The sequence below is a fragment of the Podarcis raffonei genome, chromosome 12 (assembly GCF_027172205.1).
Source record: "Podarcis raffonei isolate rPodRaf1 chromosome 12, rPodRaf1.pri, whole genome shotgun sequence".
Classification (NCBI taxonomy): Eukaryota; Metazoa; Chordata; class Lepidosauria; order Squamata; family Lacertidae; genus Podarcis; species Podarcis raffonei.
Window position 1 is genome coordinate 53131790 of NC_070613.1, and position 27758 is coordinate 53159547.

General features: G+C 43.5%; 1 protein-coding gene across 1 annotated transcript; it reads right to left on the reverse strand.

Moving 5' to 3' along the window:
• Positions 1 to 21553: 21553 nt before the first annotated feature.
• Positions 21554 to 26076, reverse strand: LSM5 (LSM5 homolog, U6 small nuclear RNA and mRNA degradation associated). The gene is made up of 5 exons (XM_053410087.1): positions 25966 to 26076; positions 24418 to 24513; positions 23779 to 23806; positions 22588 to 22660; positions 21554 to 21831 (listed from the first exon to the last, which is right to left on the reverse strand). Exons 1-5 carry the CDS (start codon positions 26009 to 26011, stop codon positions 21799 to 21801), a joined length of 276 nt encoding a protein of 91 aa, XP_053266062.1. The 5' UTR covers positions 26012 to 26076; the 3' UTR covers positions 21554 to 21798.
• Between the last annotated feature and the right edge of the window lie 1682 nt (positions 26077 to 27758).

Genomic DNA, 27758 nt, shown 5'->3' on the forward strand with positions numbered 1-27758 from the left:
TTGTCGATACATAGTCTGTGTCTATAAGATATCCATTCATCTAATCTTCTCACTAAGTCGCTAGGACTTTGTAACTGCTTGCTGTGATGTACAGGGGGGCCAACTTGAATAAAATATTGGGGGGTGGGCAGGTAAGTCCCACCCTACATAATCGATCACATGATGTGGCACACACAGTATTTGAATGGCAATGCCCATCAATTGGGGGGGCTGGCCCCCTCAAATATTTTATGGGGAGAGATGAAGGGACCTTGGCTCCTATTGCAAATCATAACAAGCTGATTTGCTTTTTCCCATATGAGCTGCAGATCTACTTTTTGGCTTCCTCTACATGCTTCTTCTCCCTCGCTCTTTCAAGTGTTGGCGGAAGAGTCATTTGGATCAGGACATCAAGCCAGTGGCGGAGCTTCGTGCTCCGGCATGCTGTCTGTGGGGGTGTGGCACCCAGCCTGGGCAGGGGGGCAGCCATGATGGCACCCCACCGGGATCGCGCTGCCGGGGGTGGTGTGCTACCCCCACACTCCTCTTCCTCCACCAGTGTGTCAAGCTCAAATAAAAGGTAAAAGGACCCCTGACCATTAGGGCCAGTCGTGGCAAACTCTGGGGTTGCGGCACTCATCTCGCTTTATTGGCTGAGGGAGCCAGCGTACAGGTTCCGGGTCATGTGGCCAGCATGACTAAGCCGCTTCTGGTGAACCAGAGCAGCGCACGGAAATGCCGTTTACCTTCCCGCCGGAGTGGTTCCTATTTATCTACTTGCACTTTGATGTGCTTTCAAACTGCTAGGTTGGCAGGAGCAGGGACCGAAGAATGGGAGATCACCCCGTCACGGGGATTTGAACCGCCGACCTTCTAGGCAAGTCCTAGGCTCTGTGGTTTAACCCACAGCACCACCCATGTCCCAAGCTCAAATAGGGCCTCAAATTTAGACTCTTGTCATTTATTGTTGGCACTTGATAAATTTCACAACTTTTTTTATCTGCATCAGACCAAAATGTGGCACGCACACACACTCAGTTTGGAGCTGCAAAGGAGAGATGTGATTTAGTAAAAGACTTGCTTTGTTGTTCCCTGTCAAATTAACTAATTTAAAATATCCATAATATTAATGATATATATATCGGTTCTGATGGCACAAGTTTAGACTGAGGTGAACATGCCCTCTCAGATCAAACCGCTCACTGATGTTTCCTGCCTTATTTTGGTTTTTTGTGTTGTCATTTTATATTTTTTATTTATTTTTGGCAGAAGCCAGAAGTGGCCCAGGTCACTACAATCCTCAGAGGGCCTGCTCTTCATGGCTCAGCCATTTGCTTCTCATATAAGTATGTGATCCTCATACCCTCTGCTTGGGAAGCCTTTTCTCCAATCCTCAAATATGGGAGCTGCTTGGAGTCAGTTGCTAACTAAGAGGTAAGCATTCTGCATATGTTCTACTCTTTATAATTTCTGAGAATCTTGTACTACAAAACAGGTTGTGGGACTGAGCCCTAATGGAGATGTCGATATATTAAGGTTTCAAATAAATGTCTGTGTAGCTCATTTTCAGTCTTGCAGTCACTTTTGATTAATTATTTCTTTGAGAAAGCTACTGCAAAATACAAATCTATATCTACATCCATCTTATCCCATCTTGACACACATGCACAATTCATTTGTGTGCAGCTGTGGGAGGGCCTGTTTATACAATCTGTCATATGGGGCTAACAAACCTCTGAGTCATTTTCATGACCTGGTTTGTTTACATGTTTGAGGGGATATGAATTGCAGGTTGAAGCGAGCTGAGAGTAAGCAAAAGCAGGAAAAATTCAGGATACAACTGGATGTAGCCGGCGTTGTTATGGGGAGAGACAGAGGGAAACTGTAATTGTTATTTTGATGAGTGTATTTAATAGTTACATATAGTGACACAGAGTGACCAATAAGTTAGCAAAGAGATTGGCAAAATATTCTGCAATGCAATCTCTAAAGCAAGTAACAATATTTGTAAACAAGCACTAAAAGATGCACTTTCTCTCTCTCTCTCTCTCATCAGCTCATCTGCTGATGTTTCTTCATTCTTGTCTCTGCCACAGAGTGGATTTCCACATGCATGTATGTCAAACACACCGATATGAATGAGTGACTTGCCTGCACAAAACTACCACTTCAGACCAACACCACAGATGCTTCCTCTGACACAACACCTTTCAGTGGAGGCAGTTTAGACATTGATCCATGTTCAAGACCAGCATGGGCAACCCATCCACAGAGTCTTGTGGCACTTTTAAGACTAGCATGTTTACTGTAACGTATGTTTCCGTGCACCATTTCATCAGATGAACAAATAATTATCTTGCGTTACAGGCATATGTACACCTGGTATGTGCAGAGAAGGAGGGGTCAAGAGAATGTTCCTTCCCATCTGCCTCACCCCAATCCCACCCTCTGTTTGGACATCTTCCAACTCTTATTCTGCAAATAAAAGAGTCTAGCCTCCTACTATGAAGTTGCACTTCCGTCCACGATCATCTCTGCAAGTCAACTGACACAATCCCAAGTCACAGCCTGCCACAAGCACAGAGCTGTTTGCAGAATGAAAATCTCGTGGTAATTCCCATAAATGAGATGTGCAATGTGCTGTGAGGGAAGGAAACACCATTGCAACCAAGTCATTGGCCAACCTGACATTGGGGGACACTACCAAATATGACAATCAGTCAGACTTGACTTGAACAAAGCCAGTCTACAAAGACAGTCCAACATACGTAAAGGTAAAGGTAAAGGTAAAGGGACCCCTGACCATTAGGTCCAGTCGTGGCCGACTCTGGGGTTGCGGCGTTCATCTCGCTTTATTGGCCAAGGGAGCCGGCGTACAGCTTCCGGGTCATGTGGCCAGCATGACTAAGCCGCTTCTGGCGAACCAGAGCAGCACACGGAAATGCCGTTTACCTTCCCGCCGGAGCGGTACCTATTTATCTACTTGCACTTTGACGTGCTTTTGAACTGCTAGGTTGGCAGGAGCACGGACCAAGCAACAGGATCTCACCCCGGCACGGGGATTCGAACCGCTGACCTTCTGATCAGCAAGTCCTAGGCTCTGTGGTTTAACCCACACACACATACATTTAATTAGGCCCATATCTCACATCACCCAACATCCTGTTCCAAATAATAGCAGTTCCTGCAGACCAAGCCTGATATTTACATGAAATTCACAGCTGCTGAAAACAGCAAATGTATCTCACTTCCTATCTCCTTTCATAACATGTAGTAGAACTTGCTTGATTGCATTGCATTACGTTGTATTGCATTTCACACCCTGTTGCCATCACTGGATGCCACTGGTGAGGAGTGGGGAAACACTTAACATCACGATGACATGGATATGGAGGAGGAGACCCTAAACTCTGTGCCTATGTTTAATCTATCAAATTCCAAAACAATATGCAAACCAAAACACAGCCATTCTTCAAAATTTGTACTTATTTGAATTTTGCAATGCAATTCTCCAACCAACGTTTACAAAAATGAATTTATTAGGGGAAATTGCTTGCAAAAAAATTTTGTGCATTAGGCAAAACTGCATATGTTTATCAGGAGAAAATTGCACTAAGAGGCTGATGAATTTTCATTAGGTTTTTTCTTTAAAATAAATTATGAATTGCTGCCGATTTGGAGAAGTGAAATTAAGGTTAGAAGCATGGGAAACTGAGAGAACCAAAACAGAACGCTATTTCCAACCCTATGAAGCCATGACACAAGTAAAGTTGAGTAGATGGTACAGAGGAGGAACAAATGGTGCAACTGCCCTTTTCAGTGGCTGCAATACACCAATTGTAACATTGGGTTTGGCCTCGGGACCAAAAGTGGGGGATGTGACATCACAAAAGCAGTCAAATACAACATTTCCTGTTTGCCCAGAGTGGACACACAGGGGAATATTGCTCTAGCCAGGAGGACTTCCTGTCTCACCTGGTCTGGAACATCCTTCCCCTGTGTGTGACCAGGTAGATGGGCATGACCCTGACAGACCCTATAAAGGGGCTTGTCACACAGCCATCTTCCTCCTGGTGCTCTCCCTTCCTCTTGATGCTATTCCTCTCGACTTTCTTGATGCTTTTGCTGTGTACCAGCTCTCAGCCAGCAGCATATGTGCTCATCCCTCACAAGAGGATAAACCCACACCTTTCTTTGTAACTGTAACTAAAAGCTAAAGCCTGCCTTCAGGATCACTCTGTGAACTGAATGTAAGCAAACCTTATAATTACTTTCAAAAAGAAGACCGTTGTTTCATTATTTTTAAGAGGGAACTAAAGGGTGGTGCTGTGGTCTAAACCACAGAGCCTAGAAAGCCTTTGCAGATGATTTGGTTTTGATGGTACAGGAGCCGGAATCTAGTATGAAAAGAGCTTTGGAACTGATTAAAGAATTTGGTCATGTGGCAGGATTTAGATTAAATAAGTCAAAAACTAAAGTATTAGAGAAGAATTTAACACCAATTGAAAAGGACAGGTTTCAGAATGAAACAGGTTTAACTGTGGTCAAGAAAGTGAAATACCTAGGGATTAATATGACAGCGAAAAATTTGAACTTATTTAAAGATAATTATGAGAAATGTTGGTCAGAAGTAAAAAAAGATTTAGAAATTTGGTCTAATTTGAAGCTTTCCTTGTTGGGTCGAAATGCAGCTATAAAGATGAATGTTTTGCCAAAAATGTTATTTTTGTTCCAATCTTTGCAAATTTTGGACAAGATGGATTGTTTCAAGAAGTGGCAGAGAGATATTTCTAGATTTGTCTGGCAGGGCAAGAAACCCAGAATAAAGTTTAAAATTTTAACTGATGTAAAAGAAAGAGGTGGATTTGCCCTGCCAGACCTTAAATTGTACTATGAATCAGCAGCATTTTGCTGGTTAAAAGACTGGCTGCTTCTTGAGAACACAGACATTCTGGATTTAGAAGGTTTCAATAATGTTTTTGGGTGGCATGCATATTTGTGGTACGACAAGGTTAAAGCACATAAGGCATTTAAAAACCATATTGTCAGGAAAGCTCTGTTTAATGTCTGGACAAGATATAAAGATTTGCTGGAAAGTAAAACCCCGAGGTGGTTGTCACCTATGGAAGCTAAGTCTCAGAAAAAGCTCAATATGGAGGCCAAATGGCCAAAATATTGGGAAATTTTGGAGCAAGAAGGTGACAGACTGAAACTGCAGAGTTTTGAGAAATTAAAAGACAAAGTGCGAGATTGGCTTCATTATTATCAAATAAGAGAGGCCTATAATTTGGACAAAAAAATTGGCTTCCAGGTGGAGAAATCAAAATTGGAAACAGAACTGTTAGAACCAAAAACTAAGATTTTGTCAAAGATGTATAACTTGCTGTTAAAATGGAATACACAGGATGAAACGGTTAAATCAGCGATGATTAAATGGGCGCAGGACATAGGTCATAACATTATGTTTGCTGACTGGGAGCAGTTGTGGACCACCGGTATGAAGTTTACGGCATGTATTGCCTTAAAGGAGAATATTATGAAAATGATTTACAGGTGGTACATGACCCCAGTCAAGCTTGCAAAAATTTATCACCTGCCTGACAACAAGTGCTGGAAATGTAAAGAAGCTGAGGGAACATTCTTTCACCTTTGGTGGACATGCCCAAGGGTTAAGGCTTACTGGGAAACGATATATAATGAACTGAAGAAGGTATTTAAATTTACCTTTCCTAAGAAACCAGAGGCCTTCCTTTTGGGCATAGTTGGCCAACGGGTGCCAAAGAAAGACAGAACATTTTTTATGTATGCAACAACAGCAGCAAGAATACTTCTCGCCAAGTATTGGAAGACACAAGATCTACCCACCGTGGAAGAATGGCAGATGCAAGTGATTGACTACATGGAGATGGCTGAAATGACTGGCAGAATCCGCGACCAGGGAGAAGAACTGATGGAACAGGACTGGAAAAAGTTTAAGGACTATTTACAAAAACATTGCAAAATGTTTGAGTGTTAACATGATGTGGGAAGTGAAGGCAACAGGGCTTGTGGGATTTGGTTAAATGTGAATGAAAAGAAAAATGTTAAAAAGGAGAAGGGGGTTATGAACAGAATAAAATTATGTCATAGTATATAAGATGAGGAATGGGCTAAGATAATGAAAATTTGGGACATAATAATTAGAAAAATATAATTTAAGCATGGTTTGAATAAGGGTTTGAACTTGCTGAATTTGATTGGAATAAAGAGGAACACAAAAAAGGGAGATGTGAGGAGGTCAGGACAGAGGGACATGGAATTTTGTAATTTCAAAAAAGTGGATTTTTCTTTTTTCTTTTTTTCTTTTTTTATTATATATTTTGGTTTTTTGTTTCTTCTGTGGGCTTTATTTAAATGGAATGATCTATGTGAAATGATGAACCTTTTGATTTGTAAAACTTTAATAAACATTTATTTTTTAAAAAAAAATAAACCACAGAGCCTAGAACTTGCCGATCAGAAGGTCAGCGATTCGAATCCCCACGACGGGGTGAGCTCCCGTTGCTCGGTCCCAGCTCCTGCCAACCTAGCAGTTCGAAGGCACGTCAAAGTGCAAGTAGATAAATAGGTACCACTCCAGTGGGAAGGTAAACAGCGTTTCCATGGGCTGCTCTGGTTTGCCAGAAGCAGTTTAGTCATGCTGGCCACATGAGCCAGAAGCTGTCTGCAGACAAACGCCAGCTCCCTTGGCCAGTAAAGCGAGATCAGCGCCGCAACCCCAGAGTCGTCCTCGAGTGGACTTAACAGTCTTGGGTCCCTTTTCCTTTACCTTAAAGGGGATTTATCAGGAACAGTGCAATCTCGACAAACCAGACTGGATTGTTTAACTCAAATGGTTCTAATGAATCTATCAACTAGGTCCCTGTTATATACAAGGGAATGTGCTCTGCTACTAGCTCTCTAGCGTAAGGGAGAAAGGATAATATTTAATCAATATATCCTCTCCTACTATCCTCAACATTCCCACAAAAGAGGGTGGACAAACAATGATGTTCACCACACTGATTTCTCTGCTGTGCTTCAAGGACTGCTTGTCTGTTGCAAGGCTTTTATTAAGGAGAGCTGGTGAAAAAGCAGGAGGCGCTAGAAAGGGTTAAGCTGAGTGGCTCACCTCCTCTGCTTTCAGTGGAGTTGACAAAGGCACCAAACAGATTTGCTTATTCCCTTTTGAGGAGCAACAAACACCCTCACACTTTTCGCTTTATAATTTCAGCCTTCCTGGATCTTTGCTCGCCCTGCAAAGCTGAACATTCAGGAAAGTCTCACTTGTGGGCTGCTAAAGGCAGCCTTCATACCATTTCATAGAAAATCTGAGGATTATGTTAAGTCATAATTACTGTAATACAACACTTCATCTCTGCTAAGGGGCTGATAATAGACTTGGGAGAAACTGCCTATGCTAGAGATGTGATTAAACACTGAGCACACCTCTGTAATTTCCAAGAAGGGAAATATATGATTACAGCCTTGCCTACGCCAACATGCAATGCTGTGTCTATGTATTAGGTTGGCTGGCTGATGTGCGATGGCTAATTTAAATGCATATTATTTATTCACTTATGCATTACATCTGTTTTTCCTAGGTAGCATAAGTGCTGTGGAAATTTCCATAGCAAAAATGTAGCAATTATAGCTATCCATGCAGCTCTCTTTAGCATCCCTGCCCTTTTCTGCCATATTAACAGTGCAATCCTAAGTAACTCAGTCTCATTGTGTTCAAGAGGGGGGCTTATGCATGAGTTAGCATGTTTGGGTCTGAAACCTTAGGATGCTGTGCTATACAGGGGACACCACATTGGATAACTCCTGCAACCTGTCAAGAGCAAGTCCTATTGAATTTAGTTAGAGTCAACATGTATGGGATTTATAACACAAAACACAAGTACTTTATAATATGATCATAAACAATGCAGCTACATAAGAACATAAAACATTTCCAAAATATAATTATAAACAAACCTCTTAGATATGTGCCTTAAGTATGTACCAAGCTCAGTGAGAGGCGTGTGCTTGCTTTTGTTGGGTAATCTCATTTATATTAGGTCTAATTTGAGACAAAAAAACTCTCGGCAGATGAAATTGATTGACTGTATGGGACTGGCAGAATTGACGAGCAGAATCCGTGACCAGGGAGAAGAGTCGGCTGAAGAAGATTGGAAAAAATTCAAGGACTATTTACAGAAATATTGTAAAATTTAAGAAAGTTAGATGGTGTTGGATTGAAATAGAGTGGTTTCTAGCTGCAATGATATATAAGAACATAGATGGGGGGGGGAAAGGGTTTGAAAAATAAGGTAATGTTACAAGCTGTAATGCTTTAAATGGAGGATTTGCTGAACAAATAATTTTAATTGGGATACAAGAAGGAGAAGTATGAGGAGGTCTGAGAAATTTGTTATTTAAAAGTATGGTTTATGAATTTTATGCCTTTGTTTAATGTTTCTGTTTGTTTTGTTTGTTTGTTTGTTTAAAAAATTGGAAAATTTAATAAATATTCTTTAAAAAAAAAGAGAGACAAAAAAACTCTCATTTCCTCATTGACACAAAGAGCACTTCCTCTTTTTCTGATTTTTCATATTTGTCAGAGTTGGAAATCCCTGTTCACAACAATACGTTGTGGAGAACTGTAGAAAAATAGCCAGTGCTCTTGACTATTGATCCATATTCTGCAGATAAAAAACATTTTGTTACTATACTATACCTACACTGAAATGTTTAAATGTGTCTTTGATTGTCCTCGAGTCTTCCTGCCACACTTGCCATCCTCTCCTGCCCCACCAGTGTGGCATGCCAAACCCTTTGAGGACCATTGTTCTAGATCAGGGTTTCCCAAACTTGGGTTTTTGGACTACAACTCCCATCATCCCTAGCTAGCAGGACCAGTGGTCAGGGATGGTGGGAATTGTAGTCCAAATAAACATCTGGAGACCCAAGTTTGGGAAACACTGTTAGACAAACCCAAAGAAACCCCTCAAGGCAGGTGTGAGCCATGGCCAGTATAGGTGTGCTTTGGGAAGAGTTCCCCCCACCCGCCATATTGGAATAAACTATTGCCATGCTGTTATCCAAGGCAACTCAGCCCCACTGACATCATCACAGGGAGTTTCCACTGCTAATGGAATTGCCCCTTATGTGAACATATAAACAATGCTAATGCACTCAGCCTAAGACACAAAACAAAGCACAGACGTGCTGCTTTCCTTTGCAGATCTATGTCTCCAGTGTATGTCTCTGGGGCTTTTCCCAAAGGGAAGAAGCACAGAGTAGCATCATGAGAGATAACATGATAGGTGGCAAAAAAGAATCCTTTCATCCCAGGAGATGCCACTTTGCTGGTGATTAAAGAATGGGGCTTCCTTATTATAAGTGGGAGTGGGGGAGGTGGAAACAAGCTGCAAGTTTTGACATGTATATTTCAAATTATTAACCACTCTCTTATTGCCACCTGCCCGGATTTTAACGTGTATGAATTAATTTTAAGATGTATTTTAATTAATTGATGTCTGTTTTTTATGCTTATTGTGTTGTTTTTATGATGTTAGCCGCTCTGAGCCCGGCCTCAGCCAGGGAGGGCAGGATACAAATAAAATAATATTATTATTATTATTATTATTATTATTATTATTATTATTATTATTTCGGCTCAATGGCACTCACCATTGCCAAGACCATCTAGCAAGCAGCAATATTTCTTAGAGTCTTAGATAATTTATTACGGTCAGAGACCAGCTTATAAAACACACCTGGGGGTACAATCCCAGAAGGAAAACAAACATTTAAAACAATGTACAACGATAAATTTAAAATTTATAAGTGCGATAAGCGTATAGACACTTAAAACTTTAAGATAAGCTACTGCAAAGAGATGACCCAAAGTCACCCATGGAATAGAGTTTGGGGATTTTCTTAACGGACTAGTTTGGGTCGGGGGATGGTCTGCACCTGCAGATTTGTACACAGAATCTGGCGACCATCCAGGTCGTCTTATGATCTTTGCCTAACAGGAAAAGGTCCAATTTTTGCAGCAATATTTCTTTTTCTCATAAACACTCAGAGCAACCCGTATGAGGAGATCACAGCTACTGCCATTTAACATGGGCTGCCCACCAATTAAATTGTTTTACCTACTCAACCAGCTTTTAACAAACTGAAAAATCCTGGCTGGCAGAGCTGGCCCACCCATGAGGCAGAGTGAAGCAGCTGCCTCAGGCAGCAGAAAGCCCCAAGGTGGTGCCCCGCAAATGCTCACAAGATATTACTGGAACCTGATGCCACGGCTGAGTCTTGCCACCGCCACGCAAGCTAGGTAAGGGATGCTTCAGCGAGAGGTGGCACTGCAGCAGCAAGACAGCACAGCACTTTCCTGTTTCACCTCAAGCGGCAAAGAGGAACACACTGCCCTGCTGGCAGGTGGGACTTATCTAGAGTCCACTGCAATTCTGTGATTCTATGATGCGGTTCTATGATTCTATGCCAACCACAGAACAGAGAAATAGCAGGAACATCTGCTCCTGTGTCAATATATTGCCCACTAGCCCTTCCCTCATCCTTCTCACCAAGAGAATTTGTGTAGCTTCTTGCTGAGAGTGGAACAACAGGAAGGGCCCCCATCTTCAATTTTTATAGTTGCTGTTGTTGTTTAGTCGTTTAGTCGTGTCTGACTCTTCGTGAACCCATGGACCAGAGCACGCCAGGCACTCCTGTCTTCCACTGCCTCCCGCAAACTCATGCTGGTAGCTTCGAGAACAATGTCCAACCATCTCGTCCTGTGTCGTCCCCTTCTCCTTGTGCCCTCCATCCTTCCCAACATCAGGGTCTTTTCCAGGGAGTCTTCTCTTCTCATGAAGTGGCCAAAGTATCTTTATATGGCACAACCTTGTCCTATTGATTGAAACTGTTGGGTTTTGCTCTGTGGTGCTTTCTTCAGAGCTTGCATTTAATAAACTGGAGAGGGGTTGCAGAGGTTACTGGTAGGGGGGATATGAAGTATCTGAGCCAAAAAACAACACAACCCAGGACAGTGTTCTTGTTGGTTCAAATGGTGTCAATTGACCAGAGCTGAAAACCAGTCCTGTGAGGTAGTACAACTGTCACCACTCCTGTAGTTTGACCAGCCTGAGTTAGGAGACTCACAGACTTTACTGAATGTCCTTAAGATTCCAATAAGCAAGTTCTTAAAATGTCATTTTCTGCTTCTGAGGCCTAAAGCAGAAAATCACCCCACAAACTATACAGTAGCAGGTTTGACCAAAAGGCTAAGTCGCTGGCTTAATAACGGAGGATCAATCCAAGGAACCACAACAAAACTGAAGAGGTGGCGCTGTGATCTAAACCACAGAGCCTAGGGCTTGCCGATCAGAAGGTCGGCGGTTCGAATCCCCGCAACGGGGTGAGCTCCCGTTGCTCGGTCCCAGCTCCTGCCAACCTAGCAGTTCAAAAGCAAGTCAAAGTTCAAGTAGATAAATAGGTACCACTCCGGCAGGAAGGTAAACGGCGTTTCCGTGCACTGCTGTGGTTCGCCAGAAGCGGCTTAGTCATGCTGGCCACATGACCCAGAAGCTGTCTGCAGACGAACGCCAGCTCCCTCAGCCATAGCTGTCAACGTTTCCCTTTTATAAAGGGAAATTCCCTTATTCCGAATAGGATTCCTTGCAAGAAAAGGGAAACGTTTACAGCTATGCCCTCAGCCAGTAAAGCAAGATGAGCGCGCAACCCCAGAGTCGTCCGCGATTGGAGCTATTTTCTTAATAATAATTAAAACAGCAGCATATGAAGCCTAGAGCCTGTAAGCCAATAGGAAAATATAGTTGGAGAATACAGGAAAGAAATATAAAAATATAATTTGGAGTTACAAAACAATAAAACTACCTTGTCTCAACTTGGTTCTTCACCAGTAGAACAACGACCCCACAGAAGGCAGAAGGCAGCAAAGATTGCAGGAATGAAGTTGGACGTCCAAAACTAAAATGAAATGCCCGGCAACAAATGTGTTGCGCAAACTTCAAAAATAAAAATGTTGGGCCTCGCACAAAGAAATGTAGAATACTTCTAGGCTCTGACCCGGCAACAGGCCAGTGTCTTCTTAGCCAGCCAGAAGACACACTTCAGAACTGAGTGTGTCTGTGTGTGTCTGTGGCTCCACAGCTGAGGCAGGTCAGCTCTAATTAGCAAGGCAACAGGATGGCCTTGACACCCTGGCACACATGACACAACACAGGTGCAATCCATGAGACCATTTGCAATGATTGTGAGAAAGAAACTGCTTTTGCATTAGCTGAGTTCTTTCCCCAGAAGCTTGTGCAAAAAGGAACGAAACCACATTGCTGGGGAAATCTAAGAAACCCAAAACTCAATTCGTTCCGGAGGTCCGTTCTTAACCTGAAACTGTTCTTAATCTGAAGCACCACTTTAGCTAATGGGGCCTCCTGCTGCTGCCGCGCCACGGGAGCATGATTTCTGTTCACATCCTGAAGCAAAGTTCTTAACCCGAGGTACTATTTCTGGGTTAGCAGAGTCTGTAACCTGAAGCGTATGTAACCTGAAGCGTATGTAACCCGAGGTACCACTGTACAAAGCTGAGATTCTGCCCCCCCCCAAATAAAAATCCTGGCTATGCCCACGTCTAGAGAGCTTGTGCCAGTTTCATGGCAGGCCAGTGTAATCAAGAAACCCCACCCAGAAATTGAACGATGTCCTGCGCCGATCGCAATAACCTTGATTCTCCAGTGCCTGAGTCACCAAGAATAGGATTAGCTTCTGCTTTTTCCCCAAGTCTTCAAGACTTAAGTACACCTCATTCTTCCACATCAGCGAATGGCTATCATTCACTGATACATGGGTAAGCAAAACCCAACCCTTCCAGTGCCCCTATTTTCCAGGGACAGTCCCGGCTTTACTGAAGCCGTCCCAGTTTCTGATTTGAACCCAGAATGTCCCACTTTTCCTTGGGACGCCCCTATTTTCATCGGAGAAATGTTGGAGGGTATGGCAGGATGTCCTTATTTTCATCGGAGAAATGTTGGAGGGTATGGAGTTACGTAGCCCCCGAGCCAAGGAGATAAGTAACTATACAACCTTTAGAAGACATCTCAAGGCAGCCAAAGGGAAGGTTTATAAAAAAGGTTTAATGTTTTATTATGGTTTTTTATATGTTGGAAACTCCTCAGTGTGGCTGGGGCAACCAAGTCAGATGTGCAGGGAATAATCAAACTAATTATTATTGAATAGAATAAGATCATATTGTACCAATCACACCATATTAGCAGAACTTGAGTGATACTTGTAAACACAACAAATACCGTTTGTGGAGTAGACAGAAAAGAATATAAAACTGTGCGGGGAAAACGACGACAGTATAAACAGTACAATGAGAATGATTGGAAGACTCATTTTGTCCGAAGTCTTTTTTATTTAAGTGTTCATTTAAGTTATTAATTAGGAAGATTAAGTTTTTTTATGCACGTTAATCTGCTTTTTCTTCTTTCTTTTTTCTGTATTTTTTGCTTTTCTTTTTTCTTAAATTTTCTTTTTGTAGTATGAGATTGTAAATTCTTTGTATATGTGTGTAGTTTAAATTAATAAAGATTATTTTTTAAAAAAAAATATTATTGAATAGGACACCCCTATTTTCATCAGAAGAATGTTGGAGGGTATGCAAAATACTGCACTGTAATGTCTGAACCCCCACCAATGGGTGTCTCACAAGGCGGAAGGGGCCCTGCCTCTTTCTACAGTGTGAATAGTGATATAACACATCTCCCAGGGGTCCCTGCTGTATTGCAGTTCTCACTGCACATAGACACACTTTGCTAAACCTCCCACATTAATTTAGCAGCTCGTTCCAAAAGGCCTTGCTTCTTATAGACCCTCTGCTCCGAAAGGGACCCACAGCTTTTGAAACAAGCTGCACAATTCCCCATCACGTCCCTCAAGCATTTCAGAGCTAACCACCTTGTTTTCAGAACACTGCTAATCCTCTGCCCACTAGGAAATATAACTCCTTTGTACCCCACACAATGTAGAGAACCAGCCGTACAGCATGTGAAACATGGAAAGTGGTTATTTCAATTTCTGGAGGCAAACGCCCTGACATTTTAGTGAGTTATGAGCTAGTGTTCATTATTTGCACCTACGATATAAACCTTATGACTTTTAGTTCTGGACTATATCCAACCACCAAAAAAAGAAAAAGAAAATCAAATTAAGTGTTTGCTGAAAGCACAACTCCATAAAACAGCAAAGCCTCAAGACTGTTGAAACACATTTACTTTATTTGAAGGAAGACATCTGCCAGAGATACATTTCCTGTTTGGGGTTTGCAGAAAGAAATTACAGTTTTAGTTGAATTCAAGATGTCCATTTACTCATAACTCCTTTGAGGGTTTTCTTCAATCACTAAACAACGTCAATAGGACAGGAAAATATTTTGCAAAGAGAGAAATGCTCCCCTGGCTTAATACAGACACCAGTTGTGTTCATGCAACAATTAATTCCCAATAGATAAGCTCATAATGAATGGTAATGATTTTTTAATATAGTAGAGACCATCTTTTAATACGTGTAAAGTTTTATATACAAAATATATTATTACAGAGAAGTTACTAGATGAAATGATTAGTATCCAGTCAAATATTGTATATTGATAATTAAACTGGGTAAGTAAAGAAACCACCATACAATAGTTTTCAGGCAACTGAAAATAAACCTTGTTTTGAAAGAGTCATCTCTACAGAAATGTCACACAATGTCCACAATGTGGACTTATTTGAGGAGAATCTAGTGTAGTGTAAAGTGACTGGAAATGCCGTTAATTTCCATGTATTGTTTAAAATTGTATCCCACCACAGAATGAAGCATAATCCATTACTACCCTCAATGTTCATTGAAGAAATATAGACTTAAACGCCACTCGCTTAGCAGACATGTTTTTATTTCGTCATAGAAACCATCAGCTCCTGTCAAGAATTTCATACTGCGAAGCCAATTCTATCTTACATTTTCTCTGCACCAGAAAAAGTAGTTGCATAACAGCATCATTTTCACGCAGTGTTCTCCTCTCATAAAGTGCTCTCATCTCTCTTACTGATCAGTAACTAGACAGTGTAAATCCCACCCTGTCATGTTATATAAATCTTTGCGGCAAAGATTTTTGTTTTAACCAAGTGATGAACATTGCGGACTACTCTTTACATAAAGCAGTGTATATTGGGGAACCCTGCCACAATTACTAGGCTAAGGTAAAGGTAAAGGTACCCCTGCCCGTACGGGCCAGTCTTGACAGACTCTGGGGTTGTGCGCTCATCTCACTCAAGAGGCCGGGGGCCAGCGCTGTCCGGAGACACTTCCGGGTCACGTGGCCAGCGTGAGATCGCTGCTCTGGCGAGCCAGAGCCGCACACGGAAACGCCGTTTACCTTCCCGCTAGTAAGTGGTCCCTATTTATCTACTTGCACCCGGGGGTGCTTTCGAACTGCTAGGTTGGCAGGCGCTGGGACCGAGCAGCAGGAGCGCACCCCGCCGCGGGGATTCGAACCGCCGACCTTTCGATCGGCAAGCTCTAGGCGCTGAGGCTTTTACCCACAGCGCCACCCGCGTCTAGTTAGGCTAGTTAGCGCTAAATACATGCAAGGCAGGCAGCTGCTATTATTCTGCAGACCGTAAACTGCCATCCTAACATCTCATATATTGTGGCTGTTGTGATAAAAGGCCATATTTTCAGCTCTCCTTTATTTCCATACAGCCTCCCACCTCCCAAGAGCAGTTGAAAATTCGATGCCCTGGACAAACATGGATAAATCTCACATTGGCAGAGCCTAACAACCAGATCCTGTCTGGAGACAAGTCACCGTGTTCTGATCAACACTGCAAACCCCTGGGCAGTATGAATCACTCACATGATTTTCTCTTAGGAGGTAACTTTTCCATGTTCCCCTACCAAAGGCAGCTGAGATTTTCAGAATTAACCTCATGTTCCTATTGATACATAAGGGACGCGGGTGGCGCTGTGGGTTAAACTACAGAGCCTAGGACTTGCCGATCAGAAGGTCAGTGGTTCGAATCCCCGTGACGGGGTGAGCTCCCGTTGCTCGGTCCCTGCTCCTGTCAACCTAGCAGTTCGAAAGCACGTCAAAGTGCAAGTAGATAAATATGTACTGCTCCAGCGGGAAGGTAAACAGTGCTTCCGTGCGCTGCTCTGGTTTGCCAGAAGCGGCTTAGTCATGCTGGCCACATGACCCAGAAGCTGTACGCCAGCTCCCTCGGCCAATAAAGCGAGATGAGCCCCGCAACCCCAGAGTTGTCCGCGACTGGACCTAATGGTCAGGGGTCCCTTTACCTTTACCTCCTATTGATACATAGCAATTTAACCACAAATATGTGACGTAGATATGCTTAGCAGTAATTCTTTATGCAATGTCTTGGAACATCATTCACACATGCATGGGCATCACTTGACTTATTCATGAGGACTCAATAAGATACAGCTGTGTTATTATTCCCTCTAAGGCAGGCATGGTCAAACTTGGCCCTCCAGATGTTTTGGTACTACAACTCCCATCACCCTGACCACTGGTCCTGTTAGCTAGGGATGATGGGAGTTGTAGTCCCAAAACATCCGGAGGGCCGAGTTTGGGGGTGCCTGGTATTAAGTGTCAAGCTAAAAATTGGCTGTTCCTTTTCAGGTGGTCCTTCTGTCAAACCATTGGCTAAGCTGCTGTGATGTCACGACATTCCAATAACTCAAGGTGAAGTAATACTCATGGAAAGTTGGATAGCCGCTGAGAGGGAAATGAGTGAATTGGGAAAAGGTTGGCAACTGGCCTGCAACAAGAGTAACATGTTGACAGTGGGGAGTAGATAGGAAGAGGCAGTGTACTATGTAAACTGGAAAACTTAGCAGAAAGAAGGAATATGAAGGGTGAAAGCTGTGATGCTGGGGCATAATTAAAACAAATGTCTGAAAGGAAGGAAAACAGAAGAGGCAAGGAGTATGTGGGATGGGCAAGGACAATCCTAACATAGGATTTAAGATGGAATAAATTATGTGCTTTTGAAAGCTAAGGGATTGTCAGCCAGGAGCACTAAGGGAAGGCTGAATTCTTTATAGATTAACACACAAAAACTGTAAAACTTGCATACTACTACAAACGCATAAAAATGTTAAAAAACTAGAGTCCAAGCCAGTAGATTAAAACACATACCAGAAAATATCATCTCATGGGTATTGGAAGTAATGTTGTCCTTCCAAAAATGTCCTACTGGCTTTCTAGGTAGAACATGAGACTCTACATCTCAGGGCTGTGGGTTCGAGCCCCACATTGTGCAAAACAATTCCTGCATTGCAGGGGGTTGGACTAGATGACCCCTCCACTTCTCCAATTCTATTATACAGAGCAAATTGAATTCTGCATGCTTGATCAAGTCACATGCCAACAATATGAGTCACCATACATTTAAAGCACATCCCAGACCCCAAAGAATCCTGAAAAATAGTTTTACGAATGGTGATGGAATTGTAGCTCAGGATTCTCTGCAGAAGTGGGGATGTGCTTTACATAGGAGTCATAGAACTGGGAGTTGAAAGGGACCCTGAGCATCATCTAGTCCAGGCATCCCCAACCTTCAGCCCTCCAGATGTTTTGGACTACAATTCCCATCATCCCTGACCACTGGTCCTGTTAGCTAGGGATCATGGGAGTTGTAGGCTAAAAATACCTGGAGGGCCACAGGCCGGGGATACCTGATCTAGTCCAACCCCCTGCAATGCAGAAAAATGCAACTGTCCCATATGGGGATCGAACCTGCAGCCATGGCATTATCAGCCCCCCACCCTAACCAACTGAGCTATCCAGGCATGCAGGGTGTGTGTGTGCAGATCTGCCATCTGCTTCCAAGGAGCAAATTCCTTTGACCAGAGCAACAAAGACAGGCTACTCCCTTTAAGAGAAAACAAGCAAGCAACGTTAATCATCTTTATCCTAGTGGCATCATGCAAAACTGAACAAAAAATAGCTTGCCACCCTGATCTTCAAAGTTTTAAATGCCTATTTTAAGAATGTCGCTGGAATTCTAATACATTACCCCCCCCCCCACTGAAAGGGCAATTACTACTGGAGTCAGGGCTGAAATCAGGGGGCAGGAGAGAAATCAGCCATGAACTTGATAAAAAGGCTCAAGCTCAGATGCGAGTCTGTACTTTTCCACTGGTTGAAAGCAATTGACCAGCTGCTTTGAAACTCCCAGTGCATCTGGCTTGTGTAGTTGCCTGGTAACTTGTCATGTGGTACTGCACATATATTGCGTTTAAGGAGAGAGACACAGTTGCTGGCCTGGTAATCTTTGGGGACGAAGAATTTGTCAAGTATTGTATTGAAAACGCTTTGGCTTTATGCTGGATTGGAGTTAGGTGCAGGTTTCGTATATTTCATTCATTATTTTTTAAGGTCGAAGGGCTAAAAGCTTACCACCAGTCATTTTAACAAGTTCATGTGCTCTGGATAAATGAGGTCTTTATTTGAATATACTCTAAGATTAAGGTGCAAAAGTGTTTGTAGAAATGAAGCTAAGGTTGATGACTTGAAGTTACCAATTCCTTATGTGATGCCCTGAAAAATCCTTACAGACACATCAGTCGTATGAATGTCTGCTCAGAAGAAAGTCCTGTTGAGTTCAGTGGAATTTACTCCTAGGTATGTATCCACTGGGACGCGGGTGGCGTTGTGGGTTAAACCACAGAGTCTAGGACTTGCCAATCAGAAGGTTGGCAGTTTGAATCCCTGCGACGGGGTGAGCTCCCGTTGCTCGGTCCCTGCTCCTGCCAACCTAGCAGTTCTAAAGCACGTCAAATTGCAAGTAGATAAATAGGTACCGCTCCGGCGGGAAGGGAAACGGCGTTTCCGTGCGCTGCTTTGGTTCGCCAGAAGCGGCTTAGTCCTGCTGGCCACATGACCCGGAAGCTGTACGCCGGCTCCCTCGGCCAATAGCGAGATGAGCGCCGCAACCCCAGAGTTGGTCACGACTGGACCTAATGGTCAGGGGTCCCTTTACCTTTAACTTATGTACACACTGGGTTGTAGCAAGAATGGAATTAATCTCATCATGTCTATTCTTTAGCCCATGTGCCACATGTCTTTTGGCCATGATATTCTACTTTTGTATATTCACTCAAGTAGCTCCCACTAAACAACTTCCTATAATTGGGGGGGAAATTAATAATTCAGTTATAGCATCCTACTTTGCTTCTATCAAATGACAACGTGAACATTAATGCAGTCAGTACAGATGACAAACAAGTACTTAGTAGAAGTATGAATTTTCAAAGAAAATATTTTAATGAAGCAATTAAGACGCATAAGCAGGAGATTACGGGAAGAAGCATGAATGGATTTATATGCAAGTTTGGGCAAGACAAAACTTCCTCTCTTCCATGAACTCTCTTATGGTTCAGACTCAAGAGCATTGTTTTAAAGCCGCCGTAGTTCAGTTAAAATGCTAACTTCCATCGGCTCCCTCTAGTGGAAAGAATACCAGTTGAAAGAATACATTAGGAAACCAATGTAGCTTAGATCTGAAGGCACTTTCACATTGGTGGGGGAGTTTTCCCCCACCAATTTTCCTTCCTTGTTCCACACCACTATGCTTTGAGGTCAGTCTTTGGGAGGGCTTTTCAGTGGACATGGAGGGTTGCCACCAGAAGGGCAGTGAAAAGAAGTCCCCTTGTACTGACAGAGGCAACCTCCTCCTAGTCTGCTTCAAAGCCCATAGATACAGTGAACAGAATTCAAGGCACCAAGTAGGATAAACTTCCTTCAGTTTGCAATTTTTGCTTAATTAAAGCAGGACAAGATTTCATACAGCAAGATCTAACATCTTGTTGAGTGCATTTTTTAAAAGATGCTCTTAAGTCTGAAAACTGTTTAATTGTTTGTGTCTCTACAGAAAACTAAACTCTAGTTATCCTGCATAGTAACTTCACCTTTCTTATCATTATTTTCTAATGCCACAAACTGTCTACAGACAAGGATTCTCTCTCAATTCCCTCCGGTTAACTAGAAATGTAAGCTGAGCAGCACAACTGTAAGGACAAAACTTTAGCATTAAATCTGAAGATCAGAGTAGTCAGTAAACCAATTTCCAAGTAAATGCATTTAGGAATGGAAAGCTGGCTTTGTTAAAACACTGTAAAAAATCTCTCATATACTGACTGCAGTAATATTTTTTAAGAGGAAATATTTGCATTGTTTCTGTGTGGAAACCTATTTAAAAATACGGTAAATAAATCCAGAGTAAGCATATATGACCAGGCCTTTTGTGCTTATTTTACCTCAATCCATGGGTAGGCAAACTAAGGCCCGGGGGCCGAATCTGGCCCAATCGCCTTCTAAATCTGGCCCGCGGACGGTCCGGGAATCAGTGTGCTTTTTCATGAATGTGTCCTTTTATTTCAAATGCATCTCTGGGTTATTTGTGGGGCATAGGAATTCGTTCAGGGGTTTTTTTCCCCAAAATATAATCTGGTCCCCCACAAGGTCTGAGGGACAGTGGACCAGACCCCTGCTAAAAAAGTTTGCTGACCCCTGGGTAGAGCATGAGATTCTTAAATCTCACAGTCGTGGGTTTGAGCCCTATGTTGGACAAAAGATTCCTGCACTGCAAGGGGGTTGGACTAGATGACCCTCATGGTACCTTTCAAATCAGCAATTCTATGAATAATGATAACATTGTACTATGAGACCAGTTTGGAATTGCTTTAAATATTATAGGAATTAACTGCGGTGTCTGTTGTTTAAAGGATACAGGTAAATTTTCTTCCTTCCATATACAGTCATACCTCAGGTTACAGACGCTTCAGGTTGCGTTTTTTCAGGTTACGGACCGCCAAAACCCAGAAGTACCGGAACAGGTTACTTCCGGGTTTCAGTGGTCGCGCATGTGCAGAAGCGCTAAATTGCGCTTTGCGCATGCGCAGAAGTGCCAAATCACAACCCATGTGTGCACAGACGCACCGCTGTGGGTTGCGAACGTGCATCCCACACGGATCACATTCGCAACCCAAGCGTCCACTATACTTTATTTGGTTCTTGAGAACATCTTTTAAGTAGATAAGCCACTTCTATGGCAAGGCAGAATAGTGTTTTAACGGTGAATGATATTGAGCAATTGGTACAATATGATAAGAATTTGGCGATAGAAATTTCTTCCTTTTACTTATTTTTATCTCAACCTACAGAGCAGTTAACATTTGTTTTCATCTAAAGGAAATAAAATCACAAGGTATTTTAGCAATGAATTTACTATCACAGCCTAAAACTCTAGGCTGGGGGGACGAGGAAGGAAAGCTGGAGAGAAATGCATGAGAAAACAATTCCGCCACACATTATGAACCACAGCTTAACCAGCTCATGTATGATATAGATAAAAAGTAAGAAATATTTATAACCAGCTCATAACCTGCTCTAAGCAGCCTGAACCAGAACCATTCAAAATTCCTGGTTTTATCTGACATCTAAAATGCCAGAGTTACAAAAACAACAACTGTGTTCAATACGGTTATTATTTTTTTTAAAAAACCCTCTTTATTGCCTTGCTCTGAACAGCAAGTTAATTTTGCCTTTACAACAAAGTCATGATTTTAACTTACAAAGTCTTTGTTAACGATGCATTTTTCCTGAAATGGAAATTTGCCTTTATATAAATGTAAAAAATAAAAAACGCATCAAGTTTCATCAATATATTCCAACAGAAGCTTTAACAGGAAGTGTTCAATGATGACATATGACTTTATTTACACTTCTGGTCCTTCTCCTCCGGGAACCAGCTGAAAAGAAAGTTCACATGAGAAGATGAAGAACATAAGCATTTCATCTAGAAAAGTTGTGTACAACCATTCTACCCTCTCTCAAGGATGGAGCTACAGAAACATGCCCAGCAAGATCAGTTCTCTTGGCCTGTCTGGCAGAGCCACCCCCTCACTACCCGTCTCAGGCAGCAAGATTCCTCCCACCATTTGCAGTCTGGCTCATACAACACACTAAGTCAAACAAGGTTCACACTTGGTTATAGCTCACAGTTACTGGGGAGAGAACTTAGCCGCAAGCTCTGGTGCAGGTGGTAATCTAGACCAAATCTTGGCAGCAAAAAGGATAAAGGAGCAGCAAGGCAGCTGTGAGCTTGCCTCTGGGGACACCCCCCTCCCACGTTCTCACCAAGTCAGGGTTAGGCTTAGCATGTTGTGTGAAGCAGGCCATTGTATAAGACACCTTGAATTTTTCAGCTCAAAAAAGATTATATATGTGTGTCTGTAAATAAATTACATTAGAATAGCTTATATTCCCTTGTTTTACATTTATTGAGACCCCCACCCAAAATAGGCCACATCTCCACCTCCCTGACTCAGAACATGCAACATCTCAGTTCTTTTTAAGGATACCACTTCAATTTTTTGGCATTTTATTGGATTCTGTTTCAGTTTCTGACAACAGTTTCTGAATTAACCAAGCTTCCACAGTTAACTACAGTTTGGCCTAGTTAGCAGGAATTAACTAGGGGCAGAAATGTAAGAAGAATTACTTACCATTGTTATGTTATTTCCATTTAGCAAAATCTGGTCTAGCTTTGTAATTCTTCGTCCTTCAGGTGTGATCTCACTGTTGAACACAAGACAAACAGAAAAAAGGATACAAAACTGGAAAGTTTGATGAAAACTAGCTACCTATTTTTCATTCAAGTCTTAATTATCTGATAAGACACTGCTACTCTCCATGCCAGAGTCACCCAAATGTCCCTGGAGGGGAAAAATGGTAAGATAAATAATTGCAGCAATCCTACCCACATTGTTCTGCAATTGGTACTTTCATAGAATAGCATGGGAAGGAAAGTTGTTGCAACTGTACCCTTATAGCTAACGCAAAAAGTAAGGAATGAGTACCTTTGAAAGATACTGCCACAGTAGTCTGGGGATTTGTAGCGTGGAGCATCCCAGTGTCAGGGGGCAGGTGCCAAGAGCAGGATAATAACTCACACAGCAACAATGAAGTTAACTCTTCATTCAAAGAAACAAACAGCTCAGGAGGCCAAGCCTAGTGAACACAACTCTTCCCAGTAGATCTTGCCTCAATGAGGCAGTTGTGAGGACTGAAGGTCCCTGCCTTCCCACAGCTGCCTAAGTCTCCACCTCCCCTGGGTCCTTCGCAAGCAATCTGAGACTCCATTGATGTGTCTGTCTCTGCTCCACCCTCTTTATACTTCTTTTGGTCCTGGGAGACTGGGGGGAGGGGAGCAGGTCACAATAGGAGGGGGAGACCCCCTGGCTTCTTCAGAGGTCCACCTCATCTGCTTCTTGGCCCCCCTCCTCTCCAGCCCCGATTCTGGACTGCTCTCTACCACAGGCTCTTCCTGCTCACTAAACCCTGTTACCTCTTCAACTTCCAACACCACCTCCTCCCAGTCTGCTCCCTCTTTCCCCTCTGACCCCTTATCGTAGTCCCACTACCAATTTCTGGGCTCTGAGCCTTGGGGGTTCCCCAGCTGGTGCCTCGTACCACTAATATAATGCTCCACTCCCACCTTAGGAGAATTACACTCTGCTTTTTCTGAAAACTGGTGAACAGTATTACAGCATGCCTCACAAAAGTAGCTAATATTGTCAGCCTACGTCCAAGTGTGGGAGAGGTCAAGAGAGCAAGTTCTGAAGAGTGAGTGAAAGTGAAGACAACTGTTGGTACAAGATGTGCTGAGATTGAAAGCCAGAAGCAGCCATACTTACAATTCTGTAACATCTTCCAATACCATGTCTGAAGCCTGATGTCAAGGAAAAAGTTACTACAAAAGTAGTGATTCACATTTTCCCCTGCATTCATTATATGAGTAGATATCCAAGATGGCTAACTGTGTATTTATATTATCAAGGTGTAGGTCCTGTTCATAGAATACATGGCTGTCACACAAGTGTCTCAGAGCATGTGCAACAGGTGCTAGGCTAGCAGCCTGGAAGAATGATGTACAACAGGGGTAGGGAACGTGTGATCTTGTTGGACTCCAGTTCCCATCAGTCCCATTCAGCATGGCCAATTGTGAGGGGTGATATAATCCAGCAGCATCTGGAGGATAAGGATATAATACCCCATCCATTATATACAGGTACCACCTGCCAGTATTGCAGACACAGTATTCGCAGAAGCCCAGTGGCTGCAAATGAATTTGCACAGTTGCAGTGCAAACCACCAAATGTACGAACCTAAATGCAGATCTACTTTTATCCAATTCAAAACACCAGAACAACTCCCTTTCCAGGGGAATGTTATTTTAAGCAGCTGCTTACCTAACAAAAAACAAAAAAAAACCCCACACACAACCCAAAAAGCAAACTGTCAAAAGCTTCCACATTATTCCCTGTAAAGGATACTGACAAAGTCATCAAATCCTAGGAGTGTGCCAACAATTTCTTTATCACTTTTCATCACGATGTGAATTCGTGAGCCTATGCACTTGTCCACCAGCTCTGTTAATCAGAAAAAGCATTTAATTAGCAGTTACTAATGTATGTACAAATGTATGAGCACTGTCTCTTTCTTCAAGATGTGTTTTCAGTTACCAATGATTTTAAACATACTTCATTTACAAAACAGTCTCTATCCAAACTAAAAACAATCTTAATAGCAGGGGACACTAGCATATTACATCATTAAATAAATCCAGTGGGTCAATTAAATAATCCCAAAGTTCAAAAGATGCAGTTGGGAGCTGATTATGATCATATACAAAATAAAAGGATTGCTAGAGCCTCAAATTTTAATGTGATTTCAGTTCTGAACCTTTCCTGCTGTTCAGCCACTAGCATTCAGGAGCATTGTTGGCTGCAGCTGTGGAGGCAGAGAACAGCCATTGCACTTAGTAGCCATTGCTAGGCTTATTATCCTTCGTGAATCTGTCCAATCCTCTTTAGAAGTCGTTCCACTTGAGGGCCATTGCTGCCTCCTGTGGAAGCGAGTTCCACAGTTGAACTAATTGCGCTGTGTGGAGAAACGCTTCCTTTTATCCATCCTGAATCTTCCAACATTCGGTTTCATTGGATGCCCACCCCATTTCCCCCCTCTCCCCCACCCCATTTCCCCCTCCCCCATCCCATTTCCCCCCTCTCCCCCACCCCATTTCCCCCTCTCCCCCACCCCATTCCCCCCATTTCCCCCCTCTCCCCCACCCCATTTCCCCCTCCCCCACCCCATTTCCCCTCTCCCCCACCCCATTCCCCCCATTTCCCCCCTCTCCCCCACCCCATTTCCCCATCCCCCACCCCATTTCCCCCTCCCCCACCCCATTTCCCCTCTCCCCCACCCCATTTCCCCCCCATTTCCCCCCTCTCCCCCACCCCATTTCCCCCTCCCCCACCCCATTTCCCCTCTCCCCCACCCCATTCCCCCCATTTCCCCCCTCTCCCCCACCCCATTTCCCCCTCCCCCACCCCATTTCCCCTCTCCCCCACCCCATTTCCCCCCCCATTTCCCCCCTCTCCCCCACCCCATTTCCCCCTCCCCCACCCCATTTCCCCTCTCCCCCACCCCATTCCCCCCATTTCCCCCCTCTCCCCCACCCCATTTCCCCATCCCCCACCCCATTTCCCCCTCCCCCACCCCATTTCCCCTCTCCCCCACCCCATTCCCCCCATTTCCCCCCTCTCCCCCACCCCATTTCCCCCTCCCCCACCCCATTTCCCCTCTCCCCCACCCCATTCCCCCCATTTCCCCCCTCTCCCCCACCCCATTTCCCCCTCCCCCACCCCATTTCCCCTCTCCCCCACCCCATTTCCCCCCCATTTCCCCCCTCTCCCCCACCCCATTTCCCCATCCCCCATCCCATTTCCCCCCTCTCCCTCACCCCATTTCCCCTCCCGCCCTCTCTTTATCCCTCTCCCCCGGCTACACCGCTCAGAGACGAGCGCCCGCCATTCAATTACCAAGAGGCAGAAGCTGCGACGGGTTGGTAGTCGCGTTGGCCGCCATTTTGCCGCGAGGCCTGACTAATCGAGTTCGCCGCCCTCTTATTGCTCACTGGTTTAAAAAATAAATAAATAATTGCCGGGGGAGGCGGGCTCTTGCGTCCCCGGCCACTCATAACAGAGCAGACTGTTCTAGCTTGAACAGACTCAGCAAATCGATAAGGGAGCAATCGAACTAGGAAAGCCCTCGGAAAGGAGTCCCAGCACAAGTCGAGGCCGAGGGGCACGTGGCGACCGAGCGCTTACTTTAAAAGCTAAGCCCTACTCTGGTTTGTTTCTTTTTTTAAAGCGCACCGTGCTTTAAATCCGAAACGCATCTCCTGGAACTCTTTTTATTGCCTCCAAAGACCTAAAGGCGGGCTGTGAGTGGTAAAGGAGAATGCACTCTGTGCATGCTCAAGGGTATCTTTTCGCCCACCTGTTCCTAGATTGGACCCTGGTATGGAAAATCTCGGGCGCTTGGATTTTGGCCGAAGTACGACTCGAAAAGCCGGAGTTCTGAAAATGCTCCAAGGTTTGCATCCCTTTAAAATATGGGTTGCGTTATCCACCCGTTTTTTAAAAGTGCAGCATGTCAAAAAGATGGATTTTAGCCCGTTGTTTTGTGTTCTAACCTTGGAGATTAGTAAAGCATTCAGTACCCACACAATTCCTGTACTGTGCCCTTCCTAAATACAACAAATAGCATTTGCAATTAGAGGTTTCCCAAACAAGTTAAAAGGCCACAGACTTTGCTATGTATGATTTATAGTCAGGGTCAAGCCTGCATTCTTGCCTGCTCCCCACTTCCACACTTAGAAGACTGCTGCGGGTCTAGCAGTCAGGCCAAGGGATGTATGTGTATATATTGTCATATGCGCTACAGCAGGCTTTCCCAAACTTGGGTCTCCAGGTGTTTTTTAGGCTACAACTCCCACCATCCCTAGCTAGCAGGACCAGGGATTATGGGAATTGTAGTCCAAAAACATCTGGAGACCCAAGTTTGGGAAATCCTGCGCTAGAGTGATGACACTACAACTAGTGTAAATGAGATCTAGTCTGGTTCTTATTTTTTTACTATGGGTACCAACTGATGCTGGTACATATCCCCCAGGTATACCTATGTTGCTGATAAATTGACAGCTTTTGATCCATAGTACCAAAGGTGACAAGTTTTCTAGTGCTGTATGTAATAATGCGTGCCTTGTAAGCAGTATCATACAACTGGCTTCTTCAAGCCACTTTCTCTCTATGCCAGTTATAGGGGCTACCTTTTAATGTAACATTAAACAAGTGTGCTGATTTTCATTGGCCAGAAGTCACATGTTCCAGACTTGTGCCCTGGTCTGTGCTATAACCATACACTTAATGGTCCCCACCCACCAAATTTATCCACTGAGAGAGGAAAGAGAATTAGTTAACTTAATTGAAGGGAGGCAAATGATGGAAAGCAAAGCACAAGCCCAGCCTCCTAACCACCGCAACCTCTTGTGTATGTGGCGAGAGAACCCACAAAGGCACTGCAGTTGTCTATAGTAGTAGTAGTATTGGTAGTATGTAGTAATAATAATAATATTTTTCATATGCTGCCCATCCGACTGGGTTGCCCCAGCCATTCTGGGTAGCTTCCAGCAAATTAAAACATCAAACACAGCAAAACATCAAACATTAAAAACTTCCCTGTGCAGGGCTGCCTTCAGGGATTCCCACATGACAGGGATAATGTTGCCAGCCTTCATGTCATGTTTGCAGACATCTTTGTAATGCAGAGT

Bases quoted from the DNA above. Each gene is read 5' to 3' on its own strand.
- LSM5 (XM_053410087.1), bottom strand. From the start codon at position 26,011: ATGGCGGCCAACGCGACTACCAACCCGTCGCAGCTTCTGCCTCTTG. The intron at 23,807-24,417 runs GTATCCTTTACA...ATCAGGCTTCAG, and splicing joins AGGATTTGATGACTTTGTCA to ACATGGTATTGGAAGATGTT. The intron at 21,832-22,587 runs GTAAGTAATTCT...CTTTCTTTTCAG, and splicing joins ATGGAAATAACATAACAATG to CTGGTTCCCGGAGGAGAAGG.